Source organism: Macrobrachium rosenbergii, chromosome 43 (assembly GCF_040412425.1).
Source record: "Macrobrachium rosenbergii isolate ZJJX-2024 chromosome 43, ASM4041242v1, whole genome shotgun sequence".
NCBI lineage: Eukaryota > Metazoa > Arthropoda > Malacostraca > Decapoda > Palaemonidae > Macrobrachium > Macrobrachium rosenbergii.
Genome location: NC_089783.1, coordinates 53729091 through 53751742, shown reverse-complemented (window position 1 = coordinate 53751742; position 22652 = coordinate 53729091). Strand labels below are relative to the sequence as shown.

Here is a 22652-nt window from a genome sequence, read left to right as displayed (position 1 = left end):
TTCCTCACATGTAGTCTGAAGATCACATTTAAATCCATTGCAGCAGGCGTAAACAGTGTTATCTCCTAAAAAATCAACATCCTACTAACACAGTAATCATTCCTACAGAACCTGATGTTCTTAGCCTTGATTCCAGTGGAGGCAACCTACAAAAAATAAATGTACAGTACCGTGGCAGCAGCAAAAAGCCACGAGATACCAACAAGTGCCTATACCCAATGGCAGCAAGGAGAATTCTGGCAAGAGCTTAAACATTCAAAACACACCTGGTGGAGAACAGGTGAACTGGACAGTCATTCAATCTTTTGTTTGAATGCTGCCTTGCCTATCAGTGCGGAGATGTAAGCTACTTTTAACACCAGGTAAGATTCATCCAAAATAATTTCCTTTCAGTGGTATTCTACAATGTCACTGTCCCTTATAAGTGTGTCTCTTATAGACTGTCAACTAGCCTTTCTAAAATGTTGTTCATCAGCACCTGCAGACCCTGTAAACAGATGGTCTTTAATCTCACTTATTCAATACTCAAATACTTAATCATTTGCTCTTCCAGGTGACTGACCGCCCATCTTTTACCACTATTAGCAAATGTCAACCATTTTGTAGTTGTTGGCTATCATTTCTTCTTCTTTCTTGAGGTACTATTTTGCCATAATTCTACTGAATTCAAGAAATATGCCCTTCTTGGTAATACGGACTCTAAAAACACCAGACATACATTCTTTTGTCAAGATCAGCAACTGTCACTCTACAGTACTCATTTCAAAGACTGATTCTTTTCTTCTATTAGCAAGTTTTTGCATTTCTCCTGTTCTCTTTCCTCTGATACAGTATTTATATTTCCTCCACGCAGTTCAATATCAGTACATCTTTAACCATATCAGGAGCATGAAATATTACTCTCTGGGAAAATATCTGTTAATATTAGAGTTTCATGCTTAACCTTACTATGAACACAGGAAATTTCTAAGGTGTACAGTTAATATCTAATGTGTGTGTATAATTTTAATTCCACATATACTGCTATAAAAGAAAAAACCATTAATGAAGTTTTCCTTTGACTTGTGATCACTTCTAAAATAAAAGATTAAACTACAAATGTTTGACTAAATTTAAATTGTCTACATAAATGCTAATAAATAATCTCCAATAGTTCAAATCAACTGCTGTACTTACATCCTGGGCCAATCTGAAGTCACAAGTTGCACCTCTGTTGTCACTGCGGACCAAAACTTTTACACCGGTATTAATGATCTGAAAAAGCAGGCAATTAATAAAGATTAAGGTATAGTAATATTTATTTATAACAAATACTTAGTACTGTAGTGGGAATTCAATAAAGCATCGGATAAAAGAAATGCTTTAAAGTAAGAGAAACACAAAATCTTAACTTCGATAGTTGTGTTAGTCACATAAAAAAAAAGAGAATCTAGTGGAAACTAATAATTATGTATAATCAGCAACAACAGTTAAGCAACAGTTTCCATTAGCTTTCGTTCATCAAATTTTCCAATTTTTTTTTTACCGAAAACACAATCTTGCTAAAATTCACACTTGAATATGAAAATACAAAGCAACTTATGAGTAAAATCTGCAAAACGAAAATGTTTAGATGCTTAAAAACACCATGTATGTCAGAAGTAATTGGAATTTCTCACATACATTCATTCATAAAGATCTGGAAAAGTGGGGACTGCTGGTGGCATTACTCCACATCACAATGACAATATTTACTCATTTTCCTTTATGAACTGGACTACAATTTCATCATCTTAAGCGGTAATGTTACTTACTCTGGTTTCTACAAATTTATGTTTGTATTTTAAAATGTTTAAAGTTAGCAGCATCAATGGGAGTAAATGTTGTGATGACTTGGGTAGGTTGAACCAATCAAGTTGAATCCACAAGCGTCCTCTATGATGTGAGGAACCCTCAGACTTTAGGCAGGAAAACACAAGTCACTGGACGTTACTTGATGTATCGACTGTCACACTTCAATGACTGACATTGACATGGATCAAATGCTAGCTGTTTATAAAAATACCGTCATGCAAGGAAAACTTTATCAAGGTTAAAGCAGCCTGTCAACTTGAAAATTTTCTGGTTATGCTCCCATTACAGGCAGTTCAGAGTTAGCCTATACAGCTAAAAAAACCTCATTACTTGCTGCAAAACTAAAATATCTCCCAGTGCATAGGTGATTTTTTGCACAATAATAAACTTTTACTGTCTGTGCAGTAGATATCAAGTTATTTGTGACGAAAAGTATTTTTACTTTACACAGCTTTTTTCATGAATGTTTTGTCAATGAAAATTTATTTTCAAAAGTACTTAATGTATCAAGATGGTAAGAGTGACCATAGCCTATGGTTGAATTTTTCCACTTCTTTTAACAATCTCTGAATGCTGCAGCAACTGCCGAATCATATCAAGACTAAGATATGAATTTCTTAGAGAATTAATCTGAATACCATGGTTACTTTAAATTTTATCTAGTATACAGTAATAAAGCACAATCTTGGCAGCCCTATCACCTGGTATCCCAGGAATCTGTGTACAGACTTATCACTCTGCATCCCTTTTCCCATCACAAGTCTACCACCAACATACTATTGTATAATTCTCTCTCTCTCTCTCTCTCACAATAATTGATAAATAGTTTCACTCAATTAAGTAAGGACAACCCTTAATTTGGGAGCATGATTTAGTGTTTAAACTTTAGAAACAACCATTTATTTGCATTTTTAGAGACCTGTGCCAAACTTACTCGAAAATTCGCCTTGTGCAAAGGGTTCTGGAACCTAACCTCGCATAAGTTCGAGGTGGGTATGACTGTACTGCATAACTGAACACTAAATATGCTTATAAACAACAACATTCAGATTTATACCAAAAACGTGATGGAAAAAGAAATTAGCTAGCTTATTTTCCTATATTTTAAACAAAATGACTGTATAACTACACTGTGGAAAAAAGCAAACCCAATTTTCTCTTGTATGCAATATACAATATAGTAGGGTACTATTTATTTATAGTACACTACTAAATATAGTAACATTAGTATCACTTTGTTTCCTATATTGCCTAAGCCCCTAAAAGTGTATAGTAAAACACTTTAAATACTGTACATTGATAACAATAAAATAACAAATGTTGCTTTAAATTCCAATAATTAAGAATAGAATAGTTGCCCTATTTATGGAGGTAGAAAAAACAGTGCACTGTACTTGATTTTTTTCAGTAAATAAAAAAAAACAAATTCTAATCTACAATAAAAACTTACAGGGACACAAAAGAAAACACAAGTTTTTATTCTTACTTTCAAAGAGGAAAACACTGCAATATAACTTACCTTAATGAAATCCTGATTCAGCTGCACAATATCCTTCACTAAACTGTTAGTGAAATATAAGTTCCGCTTCTTCCCCTCTTTGGTCCGTGTTAAAAACAGACCAGGATCAACATCTTTGCGAATTCCATAAAAGGAGTCGATTCCAGGCCAGACAACTTCATCTGCTTCAAAATAATAGTATGGCTCTTCCTTGAAACCCTGCCGGCGTTTCTTCTTTGGAGGCTAATAACAAAGATTAACTTAGGTTAGTGCTCAGTTTGACAGCCTCCCAGCAACTGACATTACAAATTTTTTGTAGAGTCCCTTCAGACCCAGCTACCCCATTTATACCTTGTATTTTTCACTTAGTTGTCCAACTTCTTTACCTTTAATATTTTCTACTGTCAATTCTTAATGAAAAATAATTCCTTTGGGAAACCCCAGTAAGAGTCTAACTCTATGTCTCCATGGTTTCATTACTACTACTTAATATACATATATAGTACAAATTTTGCTAACAGTTATAAAGGGTATCAAATCATCCTAATTTTTCTCAGAAGTTAACAGCACTGGCTTCATTTATTGTGAACTTTATACAACAAGGCTTCTTTCAAACAAAACCAAGTTTCCCTGTCTATCCCTTATCAATCTTTGAGGTAGGAGAGATAAAGGAGGATCAACAACAACTGATAAGATACAGAACATCGAAACTGCTTTTAGTAGCCTGGATGTGTTCCAAAGAGATGAACCCTTCCCTCTTATAAAACAAATCACTGTACATAAAGTTGACAATTCAAGAAATTTGCCCTTCTGTGATAAACCTAAATAGCTTGGAGAAGACACACGTGGGGTTCTAGAATTCCTACAAAACATATAAGCCATATTAAGTTATTGTATGCTTAGTCTCATATTAATGCAGGAGAAAACATTTTTTATTGACATTACTACAAGCCCTATTCTGTAGCCCTATCAAGATGATATAAGATACACTGTCTTGCTTCACTACAGTACTCATGCATACTAAGTGCGTAGTCAAGTGATATTCAGCATTTTCTCCAAGCCCTCACAATACTCTCCAACATGTGCACTTCATCACTCTTTACTTTAAACTCATTCCTTCTGATCTCTTCCCGCCAAGCTGCCTAATCACTCCAACTTTATTTTTTGCTTTGTCAGCTAGACAGAACCACTCAATACCAATTTTTAGATGGGGAACCTAATGCACAAAATCAACATTTTATCTACTAAATTTATGTTTTTATACATATTTTCTTTTAACTGCAGAAAACATATTTTCTTTTTCTTCCTATCCAGTTTTCTACAGCTCCAAGCCCACAATTATAAAATGCACAGATATTTCTTCAAATGCATGTTGTGCAGAATACAGTACTAAAGGTTCTTTTCAGGGTTCCTCTAAGGCCCAGCTGCGCTGCTTTTTGTCCTTTACTTTACTTCTGTGTTTTACCACCTGTCGTTTTCTATACGTAACATTCTCTTGCTTCCATTCATTTCACTCATGAACAACTCCTTCACGCACGATCAATGAGTCCAGAAATATGACTTGGCATATTTTTTAAGTAAATTATAATATCTGTGGACACGAACAACAACAACTTACTCAAAAACAACAAAGAACAAAGTAACTGACAAGTCAAACTTATCTGCAGGTTAATATAATGTCATCAAACCAAGAACTCTTAACTTCATAAAACAGACTTTTTAGTGGACCTCTAAAAACTGTAAAAATCATAAACCACAGATAGTAATGAAAATCATGGGACAAAAACCTTGCAGGAAAATATTCTGGATAATTTTTTCTAGAGGTACAAATGATTAAACAGACTCATTTGAAAAGAACTTCAAACAACTTACTGTTAACTTCAAATAAACTATGAACCAAAGAAAGGGACAATGGCAGCAAAGCTAACTATCACAGGAGTTTCATGCTATAATTATTTATTCAAGACAGGATAAATACCAAACAGAATACAACAGAGAGAGAGAGAGAGAGAGAGAGAGAGAGAGAGAGAGAGAGAGAGAGAGAGAGAGAGAGAGAGAGAGAGAGTCTGTTTACACAGGGCACAATGAATACAAAGTTACAAAGTTGGATCTTACAACAACATTAACAGCAATCAGTACAAAATTATAGCTAAAACCCAGGAGACTTGGAAGCTTTGAGCTGCAGCTAATCATCAGTTAACCAGCTTACTGGAACTTATATTCACACAAAATTATTTAATTATCCAGTAATTATTCATTAATTACCTTATTGAATAATTACTTTATTGAACAAACATACAAATAACATTCCAGCTAGAATGCAGTCTGAACTGAAATTATTATTCAGATGAACCCTTTTCATATAGAACAAGCCCATGGGGGCCACTGACTTGAAATTCAAGCTTCCAAAGAATATGGTGTTCATTCTAAAGACGTAACAGAAGGTAATGGGAAATACAGAAGATCAGTTATTAGAAAAACAGATAAACTAACAAATTAATAAACAAAAATGTAAGTAAATTATTGAAATACAAGGAGAATTGCATTACGGTAATAATGCATTTGCATTTTCGCTTGAACTTCTGAAGTTCCAACTCCATGACATCTTCAAGGAGGCTGTACCACAGTCCAAAAGCTTGAGGAATAAAGGACCTCTGGAACTGAGAAGTTTGACAGCGAGACAAAGAAATCACGACTTCATTCCTTCAGAACCAATAACAAGAGGAATAACAGCAAAAGGGAATAAATTACATGGAGCTAAGCCTTCATGCTGAACCTTCACACATGAAGGATCAGCTTCATGATAAATTACCTGACGGATCCGCTGAGTGCTTGTTACAGATGCACTTTTATCAACTGGTTGGTCAGATTCTATATACACCTTTTCCCCAGGAAGTGGTCTCACTTTTTCAAGTAAGGCAACAAAGAATCCTCCTGTGTCTTGGTGGTGAGGCAAGATCCGAATACTGGAAAAATACATATGATACTGTAGTCCATAGAACATGGCATACTTTATACATTTATCAACACATACATTACATAAATATATAAATATTCAATACTGATTATAGTTACAGGCATGATTCTGTAAATAATTTAAATATAAACATCAAAATCAAGACTGGTTATTAAAGACATGATTTAAAAAATGATTTTTTTAAATATAAACATGAAAATCAAGATTAATAACCAAATGTAGATACCATATATATTAACATATCACGTGACTTTTGAAGACCTGATTTTGAAGCTAAATTTAAGGGTGTCGCACCATACACGAGATATAAAATTTGCATATGTAATATTCACAGATTAGCATCATATTATAAAATACAAACATACTGAATATGCATCTTTTCCATGGATCTTTTGAAAAGTTAGGCTTTACTTCACTGTATCCAGTAATATTGTATGTATTCTCATATTACTATTGTATTATAAAATACAAACATAGTGATCATCAGCAATTTGCATTGTTTAGGTTTTTGTGAACGTGGACAATGATACCATTCGGGAATTTCTGTTTAGGTATCACTTCAATTTCCACTTAAAGATAGCAATAGCAACAGGGGAAAGTTTCGTCCCATCTGCCATATACTTTCAAACAACAGTAAAATATGTTCTTTCATGCCCAGTAATTTTCATTAATATACTATTCTAAGGTTGGCCAGTTTAAGAAAAAAACACTTGAATGGAAAGAGTTGGAAAGGGGAAGATGTGCAAATGCACACCGAGTAAGAAAAAAAATCCTAAAAAATTTTCTGTACCTTCCAAAGGAAGTTGAAAGTGAATATTTACAACCTGAAAAAGTTTATGATGAAGGTGCTACCCTGATGACATAAATGCTGAAAGTGAAAAGCTTGGTTGGAATCAAGGGGTGGTTCACTGCAACAAAGCAACTCTTTGAATGTACTCAACCTAATCGTTACTCATCAACAATACTGTACTAAATTCTATCACTACCTCTGGGGGCTGTTAAGAGTTTTATAATACTGTACATGACTTTTTGTCAGCAATGTAGTACTGTAAAATATATTTAAAAGTAAGAACATACTCACCACTTATGTAAGCTGAGCTTCTCTTTCTCTTCTGCTGTAGGAGGGAATAAATGTTTGTTATATAAATTAGTGTTTTTCAGAGGGATGTTTTCTGGGGTGTCAATTTCTTCCATTTCCCTGTTGATTATTTTCCAGTCTTCCAAACCAGGCATAAACTGAAAAAAAGAAACCAACAGTTTTCAATAACAAACCATAAAACAAAAGTTTTGCAGCACACTTAACACCCAATTTTGACAAGGAGAGCATTTACATTTAAACTGCTCATCTTCATGGTAATGCCTCTGATACTTTAACAACTCCTTGTACAAACTACCACCAAGATGGGCTATCAACACACATGGCCATGGGCCAGATGGATCACAACAAAGTAATGACTGCAATTTGACCTAAAAAACTTATGACCCAAGTTATCCTGGTCCCTTTTTCTGTTGCTAATAAGAAAGCTCAAACATTGTCTTTTGCTCTACTATGCTGGTTTAAGCTTAAATCTTTCACTTATGACTCATAAACAGTTATATCAGTGGGAAGTGGCAGTTACTCAAGCAGTAGGCATAAAATTGTTTGCCTTTTTTTGTTCAAAGATGAGTAGCTCCATTTTCAAGGTTGACAGCTCAAATTTGTTTATTTTGCAGGTGAATGATTGCTCTATACAATGGCATAAAAAAAAAAACCAAAATAACTTTACATAACTGGAATAATAAGAAGAAATTATGAGACAAAAATTTTGCACTTTTCCCCCTAAAAAATTTGCCAAAAGTACTATTTCCTATAAAGTTTTTTTGCTTTTTATCCTAACAAACCCAGATGAATTACCTAGTTATTGCACTGCAAAAAGTTGTAAATATAACAAGGAAAATATGAAAAAATTAATGACAAAGTAGCATCATGTTTTCCTTAAGAAAAGGGACAGTCACCCATGCGATATACACAAAAACTCTGTCTTTTTGTTCAAACGAGTAGCTCCAACAATTTTCAAGATAAAATTGTTTTGTTTCATTTTGCAGATAACTGCTCTATACAGTGGCATGAAAAAGCCCCCAAAATTGCAAAATGAGAAAATTTTGCACTTTCTCTCTAAAAAAATTATCTGCAACAGTCTTCGACTTTTTATCCATAACACACCCAGATAAATTACCTAATTACCGAAATGCAAAAAGTTGTAATTATAGCAAGAAAAAAAAAAAAAATGAATGACAAAGTGGCATTGCATTTTCCATAAAAAAGGCAATACAGGTGAAAACTATAATTTTTTTTAAACATGCATAGCTCAGACAATTTTCAAGGTAGTCCGTTCAATTTTGTTTCATTTCACAGCTAAATAATTACTCAATACAATAGCATACAAGCCCCAAAAATTACTTTATATAGGTGGAATAATGAGTAGAAATTATGAGATACAAGAAATTTGCACTTTCCCCAAAAAAACTGCTAAAAAAAGTTTCATACATAGCACACCCAGATAAATTACCTGTTATAAATACATAGCACCCAGAAATAAATTACTGAGTTACTACAATGCAACAGTTGTAATTATAGCAAGAAAAATACTGTATGAAAAAACTGTATGAAAAAATGAATGACAAGTCTCTCTCTCTCTCTCAAATTAAGGATTTAATAATAGAATAAAAATTATTAAAAATTATACAAAACAAATAAACATACATCTTACACGTGTAAAAAATATCAGAAATACTTAATAAAAATGATCCTTAGTTTTGCTACTAGTTTGTGCAATTTTTTTTAATGTTTGTACAATTTTTTTTTATGTTTGTATACATCATCAAAATGTGAAATGGTTAAGAGGTGGCGCCTTTCTGTAAAGTGCATCTCTGCTGCCCAGTATTTGGTGATCTGATACAGCAAGCTGTTCCTATTAATGATGTAATCATTGTCTGGGAGAGAATATGGGAGACCACCTACTGAGATGACCTGAAAATTGGGGATGCAAGTCACGACTATGCCTGGGGCACTGAGAACACTTGCAAGTGGTCCAAGTCAACCAAAGGTTCTATATGTTCTCCTCCTTGCAGTATCAGTGGAGGAAGCCTCCTTCCAACAGCAAGTCAGAACACCTCTAAGGAAGGTTGACTCATCACCTAGTGGCTGCTGCACAAATACAGCAGTGTCCAAACCAGTTGGGAGGGAAATATTTTAACCAAAGAACTGCAGAATATGATTTGGTCTCCTGAGATACAGCTTATTCTTTTATTCCGTAAGTAGTCCTGCTTCCATGTCAGTGGTATGGCATTCATAGTCATAGTGACAGAGCTCTAGAGCAGTATTAACTATCACATTACTGTATATCCTACCCAACGATCTGTTTAAAATTTTGACATCTGAACATACTTAAGATTCTGAACCATTAGATTCAAACATAAATCTAAGAATTCAATAAACAAAAATTTACCTTAAGGCCTGGCAACTGCTCCGAAATGTTTACCAACTGGACTGCACCATCAGCTTCAAGTAACAGTCGTTTTATCACAGCTTCATCCTCAAGGGGATTAAGAGAGCAAGTTGAGTACACCATGCGACCACCAACAGCAAGCATTTCCAGACCACGGCGTGCTATTCTTAACTGAAGTCTGGAATATTAAAAAAGTATCAAAACTGAAAATAATTTTTTTTTTTTTTTTTTTTTTTAGAAAATATTCATTTCTCCATACCAACATATATAAGTTATATTGCTCTTTTAGTTTATCACAAAACGTTCCAAGAAGAAAAATTGTTCTAAATTAAAAGAAAACTGAAAGCAAATACTGTACATGAGCACACATACCCCTTGGGGTGGTAATTACCATGCTAAATTCCTAGCCAAATACATGAACCTTACGTTTTACAATTATCTATCTTCAGTTTTATGCATTTCTAGCCATTATTGATGGTGAAAACCATTTTTGTTTGTTTTTCTCTCCCCTCTATATCCTTTTTTCGTTTTTAGAAACTCTGGTGAATAGATATGTGAGAAGAATCAAATAGCCATATTTTTTGAAAGGCCAGGGGAAACCCTGGTTTCTGAAATATGGAAAACCATATACAAGAACAATGGACCAGTCATATAGGTAAGAAATGCATAAATCACAATACAATCGGTCACAAAAAATGCATAGTTCATGCATATCAACAGCAGCAACCAACAAAACCTATACAATGCATCCTAATCTTACATAGGGTGGTGGGTCCTAACCTGACCCAGAGTCCCATAAAAGCCATAGAGCAATACAGTGATGGATCCTAACCTAATCTATGATGCCAGGTTCTTAACTAGCCAGGAATACTTTGCCCAAGATTGTAGGCAACAAATATTTTTAAAAATTTAACAGTGGACTTATTATTTTCACTTGCCCCTACAAACCTTAAAGAAACAATGCCAACATGAGCATCATTCGAACATTTCTAATATTAAACTTGGTGTTGGATAGACATTAAAGTATCATAGTATTAGCCCCTGCCTTCCTTGAATGTCAGTCCAATTCCAATCAAAAACACTTGGCACCATCTATCGACCACCAAGTAAACTTGTCTAGTGGCTGCAGGAATTTTATAGTTTTGATGGGCACTTTAAAGTTTTGATTAATTTGTCTGGTTCCAGTGCCAGCAACTACAGAAAAATCGATGATATACCTGTACTATAAATCAATCTAAGAGTTACCTCGTCATACAATCTATAGACAACTCAGAAGTTAAAAGTAATGAAACATGAAAATGAAGTGTACAAGGAATTCATATTGCCCAACAATGAAGAGAACCAATTAAAAATTTTTTTGATCAAAACTCCCTGAAAAAAACACAATGAGCAAAACTGAGAAATCTATAATATTCCAAGCAAGAGCAAGACAATTAAAGAAACTTCTTTGACACAGCAAAAATTAAATTGGATGGATAAGATCTTCCACTGAAAAGCAAAATTTCAGGTCAAAATAGAGAAGTAAGACAATATATGCCTAGATCCTAACAACACAAAAATTGCAGTAAATATGGGCAGAGAGAAAAAAATAAAAATATGCATACTTTGGATAAAAACAAAAAACTGGAACTGTGGTGAACCAACCTGCATAAACAGTAGTCAAAATCACCATGCAACAAAGAACTAGAAACACCAAGATAGAACTGGAATGTCTATATGGAGAGCCAAACTGAAACTAAAACTAAGAGGGTCAAATGATCTGGTAAAAAAAATGCACAAAACAGTGACACAAAAATTTAATTAAAATAAAATAATCATTTAACAGATAAACCAAAACAAAAAACAATACACAATAAAAATATTGAAATAAAGATTATATGATGACGATACCATTCATAAAGCATATGGCATTACATACCCAAACCCATATGGTATACAGCACTACCACAAATGAAAGGTGAGGAAGTTAACCATAACATCATAGAAAAGTAACAAGAAAACCACAGCAACGTTTCTAAACCTAAAGATAATAAAAAAAGCCAAAAGAATCTTCTTTCTCTGCATCTTTTCCCACTTCTAAATTCAGCAAAAAAAATGCTAATGACGACAATGAAATTAATCCACCTGTCAAACCAGGCAAAAAGTACTTTAAGACAACAACCAACTACTTATCAAGAAGGGAGACCCTCCAACTGTCTATGACGCTGAAGTGCCACCATATCACAAACCATACTGTAGATTTGAAGCATATTAGCATTAGATCTTCCTCTCAATATATAAGAAGGGCATACACACTAAATTTTTGCACATTACATCAGACATGAGGACACCATAATTATCCCTCTGATAGAGAAACACATCAAGCACTATGTCTACTAAATACAAATTTGAGATGAGGAGCCAAAAAACGCAATGTATAGTAGCACTGGCCTAAGGATGAATGCAAAGCTCACCACTGACAAACCAACACTGACTGAAATGTTACTGTCGAGCACGTAACTTCTATACCTCATTTCGCACATATAATACCCGGATGATTTCAGCCCCAAGCTATGCATAAATTGTAAGGAATGGGTTTGTTGCAAAACAAACAAAGAGGGCTAAACAATACTCAACAATTTAAAATCAAAAACCTTGGAAGATAAAATAAAAAAAAAATTGGGGTTATACACTCAGGAGCCCCACTACTGAATGCACATAACTGTCCAACCATAGATGTGTACTTACCTGTAATTTACAACATTAATAAAAGCTTCAAAAACTTTTTTGCTTACCCATGAAGATTTGCACCATTAGCAGGATTCCACTTGCCCCAAACATCAAAGTTTTTCCGCATGGTACCATCCCCGAACATGGGACATCACAGAGGATTCTATCAAATTTCAATGGTCCAGTGCTACCATCTGCAAATTGTTCATTGTGTAATATTAAGTATAAAATCATCTACAGTGATTAAACATTTCTGATAATTCATTTTATTACAGTAAACCCTTAAAAAACCACAATACATAGGATCCCTGCCAGGACTTGTGAGTTTTATAACATGTTAGCCTATAATATACTAACCTACTATTTAATCATAAGGCATCACTATTTTCCCTTAGTGATTTCCAAACAGTTATTAAAAATAAAACTGATATAAAATTCATAAAGCAGATTTTAATCCCAAAGTAACACAGTTATTAAAAATAAAACTGATATAAAATTCATAAAGCAGATTTTAATCCCAAAGTAACAAACATTATTGTAGCTTATGAGAAAGAGTGAATCAAAATGAATATTTCATGAATGGTATCATCCCAGTGAGGGTGAATCAAAATTAATATTTCATATATTTAAATGGTATCATCCCAGTGAGGGTGAATCAAAATGAATTTTTCATAAATGGTATCATCCCAGTGGAATGAGGATTACCTCATTGAAGACCCCAGTATTGATGGCACTATAAATTTTAACAAAGTTATAAACAAAAAGCTATTGCCTCTCTCCTGTTCGGTCATGCTTAGTGAATAAGAGAATTCAAAGGATGGAGACCTAAGCCTCTGATCTGTTAGACATATGGGTATCCAACTGTCAGATTACTTGGCTAAGTCCAATGCAGAAATTCACTGCATTAGAGGACGTTAAAGAGCTACATCTGTTTAGATGAGAAAACGAGGATGGTGAAGATGGCAAAGACGAAGAAGATCTATGCCATCTCCTCTTAAGAAAACGAAAACAGCTGTATTTCACTCGAAGGGTTGAACTGACAGTGTCAAGAACAGCCTGAACGAGAGGGGAAGCAGACGACGCAGCCGCAGATGACATCATAGTAGAGCTAGGCTGTGACATCATGGGAGCAGATGAACTCTGTACGCAAGCTGTGGGAGCAACCATAGGCTGAACAGGTGGTGACCCAGGATGATGTGTAGAGAGAACCAGTGGCATCTCGCTAGAAGGCATAACGTGAGACCCAGTAGAGTGAAGACTGGGAGGATTGAGAACTGACATGGCAGCCGACACTGGGATGTGTGAAGACATGAAATGGAACAGCAGGCCATCAAAGGTTGGTATCCCTGATAAGCCTAACAAAGCCCAAACAACCAACATCTACGCATCTGAGCCAGAAACAGAGGAAAAAGATGGCGTTGCCACCACCCTCCAGAAAGGAGAAACATTCCCACGACAAGGAAGGAGAAGCAGGGGGGGGAAGAACAACAATGAGCACCTGAGAAAAATCCATTGAAAGAGGAGAAAATCCTTCCCAAGTTGGTGCCTCTGACTTCCTCTTGTGCTGCTTCATGGCAAATCTCTTCCATTGCACAGAAGGCCAGGAATGACACTCAGGGCAAGGGTTAGTCATTTTATAATCATCTGATCTGCACCTACTACAAGCTGAATGGGTCAGTCTGAATGGGTAGGAGTCTCCACCAGGACAGTCATACGGAATAGCTGTTTTGGGATTAAGGATAAAAACCAGAACCACACCAGGACATCTGAACACAAAACACAGAGAAACACAGGAACTTTTAACTGGCTTTGGGATTGAAGGAGAGAAAGAACCAGAACATGGTAAGAAGAAAAACTAAGACGTCATGGGATTGAGGCAAAGTCACTGGCTGCTTCCTATCCCATCTCCATGACGGATGCCAGATGCCACCAATTCCATGCATAAACAATTCTTTTTTTATTTTTACTGGTTTCCAGCTGGTGCCAGAAGATTTATCCAAATATTAAGACCCAGGTTTGTTCTGCGTATGAACAACTGGAGATGTTTGCTTGAATAAAGTGCACCTGCTTCAATATTGTCACTGTATTTCAGAAAAGGCAATCACACAACCACCAATGTACAAAAAATTCCCTTACATAACATTTCTTTTGAAATTATCTTCTTTATGTCAGCAAGTTGTCTCTCTCAAACCTTTTATTTGTCAAGAATGAGAGAGAGAGAGAGAGAGAGAGAGAGAGAGAGAGAGAGAGAGAGAGAGAGAGACGAATTTTGTGCTTGAATACTTTCGTTGACTGTCCATGGACTAGTTTTAACCAGCAACCTTGACAGATGTGAAAAAAAAAAAAAAATGGCATTCACACAAAATCATTACCTTTTCGACTATGATGAAAATTTGGCATAAATGCTGCATCATGGTTAGTGATCAGGATGGAGGGACTCTGCAACCTTTTTGTCTGGTGAGTCAACATGTAACAGCGTCTGTTGTCCGCATCATTAGCGACCACTAATCCTGGAGGAATGGCAGCCAAAAATTCATCTTCAGAGCTATGCAGAAATTCTATGATCTGTGCAGTCTTACTCCCTGGAGCAGCGCAAAGGTCAAGGACCTGCAAAATTAAAAAAAAAAAAAAAAATGTTACATATATACAAACCTCTCATTTTACGTGTTGACACACCTTTCCAACCATCAAGCAGAACTACAATAAGAGGTTTATTCACTGTACATACATTAACTGAATACCACCTCACAAAAATAAACCATATTCATGTAACTGTATACTAGATACACTCTGAGAAAGAATATATAAAACTCAACAATAACTACTATGCACCTGAGATCACATAAAAATTACAGAACACTATATACCTTATGGTGTGGCTCAACACCTAACACTATTGGTGGTATCATACTGACAGCTTCCTGACGTGAAATGTTACCAGTTTCTGTTTCTGAGATTAAAAACTGGTGCAACTGCCAATATGCTTCACAGCGGCGTATATCTCTTCTTGTCAGGTTAAGTTGCCATGCAAGATTGTCTGGATACCTGTAAAAGAAGTACGGTGAAACCAGTATGACCAGTCTTAAGAATTGCTCATAGACATAAATTCTATATACTTTATGACCAGTCTTAAGAATTGCTCATAGACATAAATTCTATATACTTTAACATACTCAATGACACATTCAAAAAGGAAAACATAAACTGCTCATACACTAAAGCAATTTTAACATTTCCTTATACTGTATTCAATAAAAATCACCAATTTTTCATTAAATTTAAATTTTCTAGGTACACAAATCCAAGCCTTTAATCTAAGAGCATTCCTCAGCACAAACTGGAATCAGCTGTTAAAACATGGAAACAAAGTGGTACAGCCATACTCAAAAGTGACACTACATGACTGCATAGGATTTTGTTCAAAAACCATTAACTGGCAACCTAACACGCTGCATATTTATCTTTTATTTCAATGCAAAAACACAATTATTCTATAAAATACAGCCATAATACATAATTTTCTCATTTGTATTTATATTTATTCTTCTTTTCCTAACTTCTATGGTCTCTCCATCAATTAATAAACGAACTTGACACAGAACAGATACCTGAGTAACTTTACACCAGAGTAATCACTATACAGTACTGTTGATATGTATATGCAAGTTTTAATTTCATTATATAAGAATCTTCTTTGCAAATATATATTTTAACACTCTTGACCTTTAAGCTTTTTGATCTTTGGGGCTCGTACTAGGATGTCTTCATGCCTCAAGAACAACTTGAGTAATCAACCCCTTCCCTTTCAGGTTTTTATGCAATGTGTGAACAAAAATAAGGTTTTTTTCCATTAATTTTTAGTATGTTCTTTATATGATAATATGCTGTGCATACTTTTTTATCATCAGTAATTTGGAAGCTATTAAACTTTGAAATAAGCACATTTACATTCTCAAGTTGAGTCAACTTCTGAACTTTCCACAGAATCTAAAAACAAATATTTATTGTTATTTTCATCTCCTCAATTCATTAGGTCATCATAATTGTTGCTACTAGTTTCACTGTCATTCGTTTTGACTGTGGAAGGTAATGAGACCACAAAAACAAGAATAAATTTTGGCAAACATTCGAGGCATCTGACACCTAAGCTCTTTCATACAGTAAACGAGACAACTCCCTATGCTTTGAAAAATGCACACTAAACACTCGCTAATGGGCGAGGAAGAATACAAATTGGGATTGCATCAAAGAATAAGTAAAATCAGGATCATAACAGTAGGGATAAAATAAGTATGGATATTGTAGGGTAGTGAATGAGGATTTTCATGACTGTAAAAAAGTACATGGCCACAGTTTATACATATTCTCAGGATAGTCAGGGAAGGGTTTAATATGAATTTCCTTTTGTACAACAGCAAATAAATACATGATTACTAAGAAAGTTAAATATGTTCACTTCTAACTGTAAAAATATTCTTTTACATATAACAAGAGTAAAATCACTAACCATGGTAAGCACATGGGCTTAAGAGGCTTAATGGGTTCCTCTCCAGCAGCAATTTCCTCGGCTGTAAGTTCTGGAGGAGTCAGTTGCGATAATGGCTCAAAAAATGTTTTCTGCATGACATGTAACAATGCCTGGGCCATTTTCTTGGTACCAGTGATTCTGAATGCAGCAGGCAAATTCTCCTTCATGCAGGATATGAAGTCATTCCATTCATTCTCAGGAACAATTTTCTGAGCCTTAAAAGAAATTATGAACAAACTCTTTATTTTAGAATACTGGGGAATAGATCGTCATACACAAAAACATGCTACAAAAAATCTAGCTCAAGATATCTGGTAATGTACTTACATTTATTCACTGTCTACTCTTATAAAAAGACACTAGAGAGAGAGAGAGAGAGAGAGAGAGAGAGAGAGAGAGAGAGAGAGAGAGAGAGAGAGAGAGAGAGAGAGAGAGAGAGAGAGCTGAAGAAAATTTTAAGGTACTGCAATGAATTCTCCAAAATGAAACTGCAGCATTTACAAAAACCCTAAGTTAAATTCAAAGTATAGTTAGGAGCGATTTCACACATGCACACTAATGGTCCATCTATAGGTATTAACTATCCTCATCATTGCATGTTTCACGACTACAGTGATACCTCAGAACTCAGGCTTAATCTATTCCACAAGGCTGTCTGAATGACAAACTGTCCAAACACTAAACAAATTCTTCCTATAAGGAATAATGTAAATTTGATTAATCTGTTCCAGAACCCAAACCTTCTTGAATGCTGGTGAATGGGGACATGAAAGTAAGCGTCCTTCATGTCCACCGTAAATCATCCATGCCTCTTTCTCCCAAGGTGGCTAAGGCCATGGAGGCTGACTCCATGGAAAAAGGGGACAGTTGGACACAGAGGCTGAGCGTGGATACATCCAAAAAGGTCTCCAACCTCTCATTGCCCTTGGAACTAGGAAAAGCCTGTTGTAAAAACCTGGCGAAGTAGCTGGTATTTCCTCTATGGCTGCCTTCTCTAACAGAGAAGAGACTTCCTGACTCAAGATCCTCCTCTTCTCTGAGTTGCCTTTGTAAGACCGAAAGGCTATGGGTTGGTTTGACAGAGGAGGCGAACTCCTGAAAGGAATGCAATAGCCTTCCAAAAGTACTTTCGCTACCCAAGCTTCTACACCTAAGCATTCCCACACTTGAGCGAAGAGGCCTAACCTGGCCCCTACAGGTACCTGAGGTTCAAGGAGCTATTCTTCATTAGACTTACAACTCGTTAACAGGAGATAAACTTCCATCCCCTTGCAGAATAGGATCTGGGACTTTGTTGGCAAAAGGATACTTTCCTCTTTCCAGCACTTGGAAAGGAAGACCTAGAAAAGAAAGTAGCATTGCCCAAGGGCCATTTAAAAGAAGAGGAGGAAGAAGCAGGAGCCTTCCCTTTCAAAGATTGGGACTGATAGATAAAAGACCTATTCTCTGTCTTCTCAGTTTCAGAGGCTATAGACACAGACAGTTTTTCTTCAATAATCTCCCCAAAAGGATGAGAAGAAATTAAAGACTGTTTACTAAGTGGAGAAACTGAAGGAACCAGCAGAGAGCAAAGCTACTCTCTTCTGAGAACTTTAAGGTTGCTCATGACATGGGACAGTTCCCCTATCACATCCTGAAATGCCTTATTCAGAGAAGCAAAAAACCCTAAGGCCTTAACAAAAGGATCTCTGGCCAAGGGAGGAAGAAGCTCACCAAACTCCTTGAAACACTGTTCGACTGTGTTCAGTACAATTTCACCGAAGGACATAGCTTCGATAAAATAATAAAAAATAAACATTTTTAAAACATGCTTTTATTAAAATTCACTAAAAAGTTTAAAATAATTGTTTGAGACACCAGGATTTTCTTACACTTAATCATGTCTACAAAAACAAAAGCATAGGTGCTAAACATTGAAAGAAATGTTACAAGAAAAAAATATATTTTTCTTTATTTCTTGTAGCATTTCCTTCCATGTTTGGCGGCCACACTTTTATTTTTGTAGACATGATTAATTGTAAGGCAATCTTGGTGTCTCAAAAAATTACTTTGTACTTTTTAGTGCAGTGATTCTTACACTGGGGGGTGCCAGAAACTACCTGGGCAGGGGCTGCAATCAGGGTTGCCAGATGGTGCCTATTATTTTTTTATTTGTAATGTTATTTGGAAAATTTCCAAAAACATTATCACTGCTTCTGTATGTTTTCTAATAATTATCTCAAAACATGCCAAATGGATTAAGATAAAATTTTGTTTCATCAAATGTTTGTTTTACCCGTTTTCTATGAACATTGTTTATTCCATTGAAATATAGCACAGTGCATACTTATAAAAAAATTTAACAGCAATGAAGTATATTGTATAAGAAGTATAGTATATACAAATAGACATATTGTTTATAGTTTATAGTTAGCAAAAATTTCAGGGGTAGGGGGGTGTGGGATCTAGAAAGCAAAAACTTTTAAGAACCACTGTTTTTGTGCATTTTAATAAAAGAATGTTTAAAATTTTTTTATATTTCCTATTAGAAATTATCTACAATATGTCTCTACAATATACATCAGGAAAGATCATAACATTACCAACTTTCGCTGTTTACTAATGGGATACATTTACTTACTACCCGCTGGCAAACTCACTTCATCCAGGCTTCTGCTATTCCATCTTACTGCTATCGTAATATACCGGATACACCTTGGAGGAGACTTTTCAACAAATCCAATTCTCTTTATGACCTTTACCCTCTTATAATGACAACAGTAAAAGGTACAGGTTTGCAATTTGTAAGAATTGCACAATAATACAATCATCAGTTAACAAAAATCAAATGCTACTGAAATTCATAAAATATTGCATGCAAAATTCTCATAGAGCGCAACAGCGTGACAACAACATTAGAGTATACTATACCTTGTAATATTTCTCAAAATCTACGTTTTCTCGAACCACCTCAACATAATCCGTCTTAGGCCTCTCTTTCTTTGGTTTCTGGAGATGGAAAAAATAAAATTATAATTACTCAATTCTATACATGAACAGAAACTAATTCTAATTAAGGTTTAAAAATAGAATTATAAAAACAAATATTCCATGTGTAAAAACTTGACTAAAATCATCAATCAATCTCAAAGAAATTAGGTTTACATTCAATTTTTGCCTGAATACTATGATCTGTATAAAGATCATGAATTAAATTTCCAAGTGTCAACAATTATTACTTAAAAAAAGTAAACCCAGCAGTCCCTTAAATGTTGACAGGCCAGTATCTCAAAAGCTATTTCTGCACAATAAAATATTCACAAAAAATCCAATACATGCAGTCCCCGGTTATCAGCAGGGGTTCCATTCCAGTGGCGTGATGATGAGCGAAAACTGCCGATAACCAAAAATTGGTGATTTTCAGCACTTTTTTGGCAATTATCAGCGCCAAATAAGTGCCGAAAAGCACTGATTTTTGGTTATCGGTGCCTCTGATAGTGTCAATACGTGATTATTGGCGCCGATAAGCGGAAATCGGTGCATATCAGCACCAAAAATTGCTGATTTTCGTCGCTAGACAAGCCGCGAAAAACCAGATCACTGATAACCAAGCCCACCAATAACCTGGGACTGCCTGTATGTGCTCTATTTATTAAAACTTTGACAGTCTGTTGAATGGCCACACACTATTTCAAAATATAAAAAGAAAATTAATACAAATCCTCTATAACTGAATATTTTAAGATGTCATTCGGGCTTACAAACTGTGGCCACACTATATACCATTCAGATAATTAAGGAAAACTTTCCATGACTAAGAATTTACACACTTTTGAGCAATTCAGGAAAAAATTCATTTTTATTGACCAAAAGTTCTGGATTTAATTACATGTGTCTATCTGCTCAAAAGCCGCCTGACATCCCCATCTCTGATTTACTTTCCCGGCCAAAAACAATAAGAACCGGACCCTGACCTGGTACAGTACTTCCAATTCACATGAGCTCCCAATTGCTGCAAAGAAGCCGAGGATGGTGCCCTCGTGGTTGGACAGCAGTGATACTGAGTAAGGTAAGTGGTGCAATTCTCTTCCTTTGCTGTTAACATTGCACAATGAATAATGATGATTTGGACCTACTACCGTTAAGGGGCAGCCTAGGCCGCTCCATACGTTCGAGTTACTAGGTTACAATGGTGGGGGAGCCCGAAGCCCCAGCCAGGTCAGGGCACGGCGCCCTGAGTAAGGTTAGGGTATTTCTAAGTATTAGCCGAGGTACCCTAGCTTAACTTAACCTGGTAGGTCGTGAAAGAAACTCCACTTTTTACCAAAAGTTACCCTACACCACTGCGCATGCGCAATGGCAAAAATATAATCAGTATTGAGGTAAATTACGGGTTAATTACAGTCGTGAGACGAAAAATTACGGTAAATTCTTGATAAGCAACAAAAAATACTACAGAAAAAAATCAATTTCCGAGGTAATACTTATCCCAGTTCTACCGGGTTAGGTTAGGTCAGTACACGATATTCTAGGTTGCTAGGTTAGGTTTTGGTTCGTTTGGTCAGGTCATGCGCAGAACCATTCCGTAACAACATATGTTTTACCCTCATGTTTCACTCCTCCGACATGGCTCCTAAAGAACGGAAAAATTCCAGCCGACGAAAAATAAATTCGCAAAAGAAACCTCTCCCAAAATACGCAGCGGACCAAGTTCAACTTACTTCCACTTTACTTCCTCCATTTCCCCGCTTGTTGTTGAATTTACGACCCTTCTTTCCCATAACTCGAGAAAACGAACAGGATACGAATCGATGATAACGGTGTGTCGTAGCGTGTTTACTCGTCGGGTTTTCGGTTAACGCAATGTTTGCAGAAATTGTAGTAGTAGTATCGTGAGGGAGTTGCCTATGAAACGGCTCCCCTTTTCGTTCTGTTTTGCCCTTCGATGGCGTTTGGTTGCTTTACGGTGCCATATCTTTTTCGATGATTAACTCACAATTTTCGGTTTCATCTTTACACAGCTCTGTGAACAGTAAGAATAAATGCGGATAGAATAAAGAATTTAGGCCAATGGCCCACTGTATATAGCAATCCAGCGATGAAACGGACTTTTGACAGTAAAAATGTTTGAAAGGTGTAACAGGAGGAAAACTTCGCAGTTGCACTATGGTACAATTGTTAGGAGAGGGTACAAAGTAAAATAATATGAAGGGGTAGCAGCTTGGGGCCAAAGGGACACTGTAAATAACTCCTACAATTACAACACAGCACCATATGAGTTGCACTGATGGCGGCAAACCCCTAACGATGGTGACCGGCATGATGTTAGCTATTAATTCATCCATCTTCCTGACATGGCTGCTGCACGAAACTAAATCTGCTTCTAGATTATTGTATGCTGGGCAATAAAGAAAAAACTGGGGTTTCTATATTGCTTCATAATTTAACCATTTAAGTATCTTCATCCCACTCAATCTTTGGATGGTACATGGTTCTAGCTTGTTCACTCTAGCTTCTGCTATTAAACAGTTTTTTTTAGTTATCATACCAAGTTTCTTCTATTGTCTTAAAATTTCCTGTACATTTTCAGTGTTGACTTCATTTCTCTTTTCCCATGCTTCTTATCCCCATCTATGTTAT

At 35.7% G+C, this 22652-nt stretch overlaps 1 protein-coding gene across 1 annotated transcript in view; it reads right to left on the bottom strand.

Annotated features, from left to right (window-relative positions):
* Nsun2 (tRNA (cytosine(34)-C(5))-methyltransferase Nsun2) overlaps positions 1-21892 on the bottom strand; it is a 29555-nt gene extending 7663 nt beyond the window's left edge. Inside the window, 12 exon segments of the mRNA XM_067087256.1 lie at positions 1177-1254; positions 3353-3574; positions 6144-6297; positions 7390-7544; positions 9797-9974; positions 12571-12646; positions 12649-12699; positions 14878-15112; positions 15373-15550; positions 17013-17248; positions 19944-20021; positions 21734-21892. Of these exon segments, the coding sequence (XP_066943357.1) occupies positions 1177-1254; positions 3353-3574; positions 6144-6297; positions 7390-7544; positions 9797-9974; positions 12571-12646; positions 12649-12699; positions 14878-15112; positions 15373-15550; positions 17013-17248; positions 19944-20021; positions 21734-21793 (1701 nt within the window). The 5' untranslated portion in view covers positions 21794-21892.
* Positions 21893-22652: the final 760 nt, after the last annotated feature.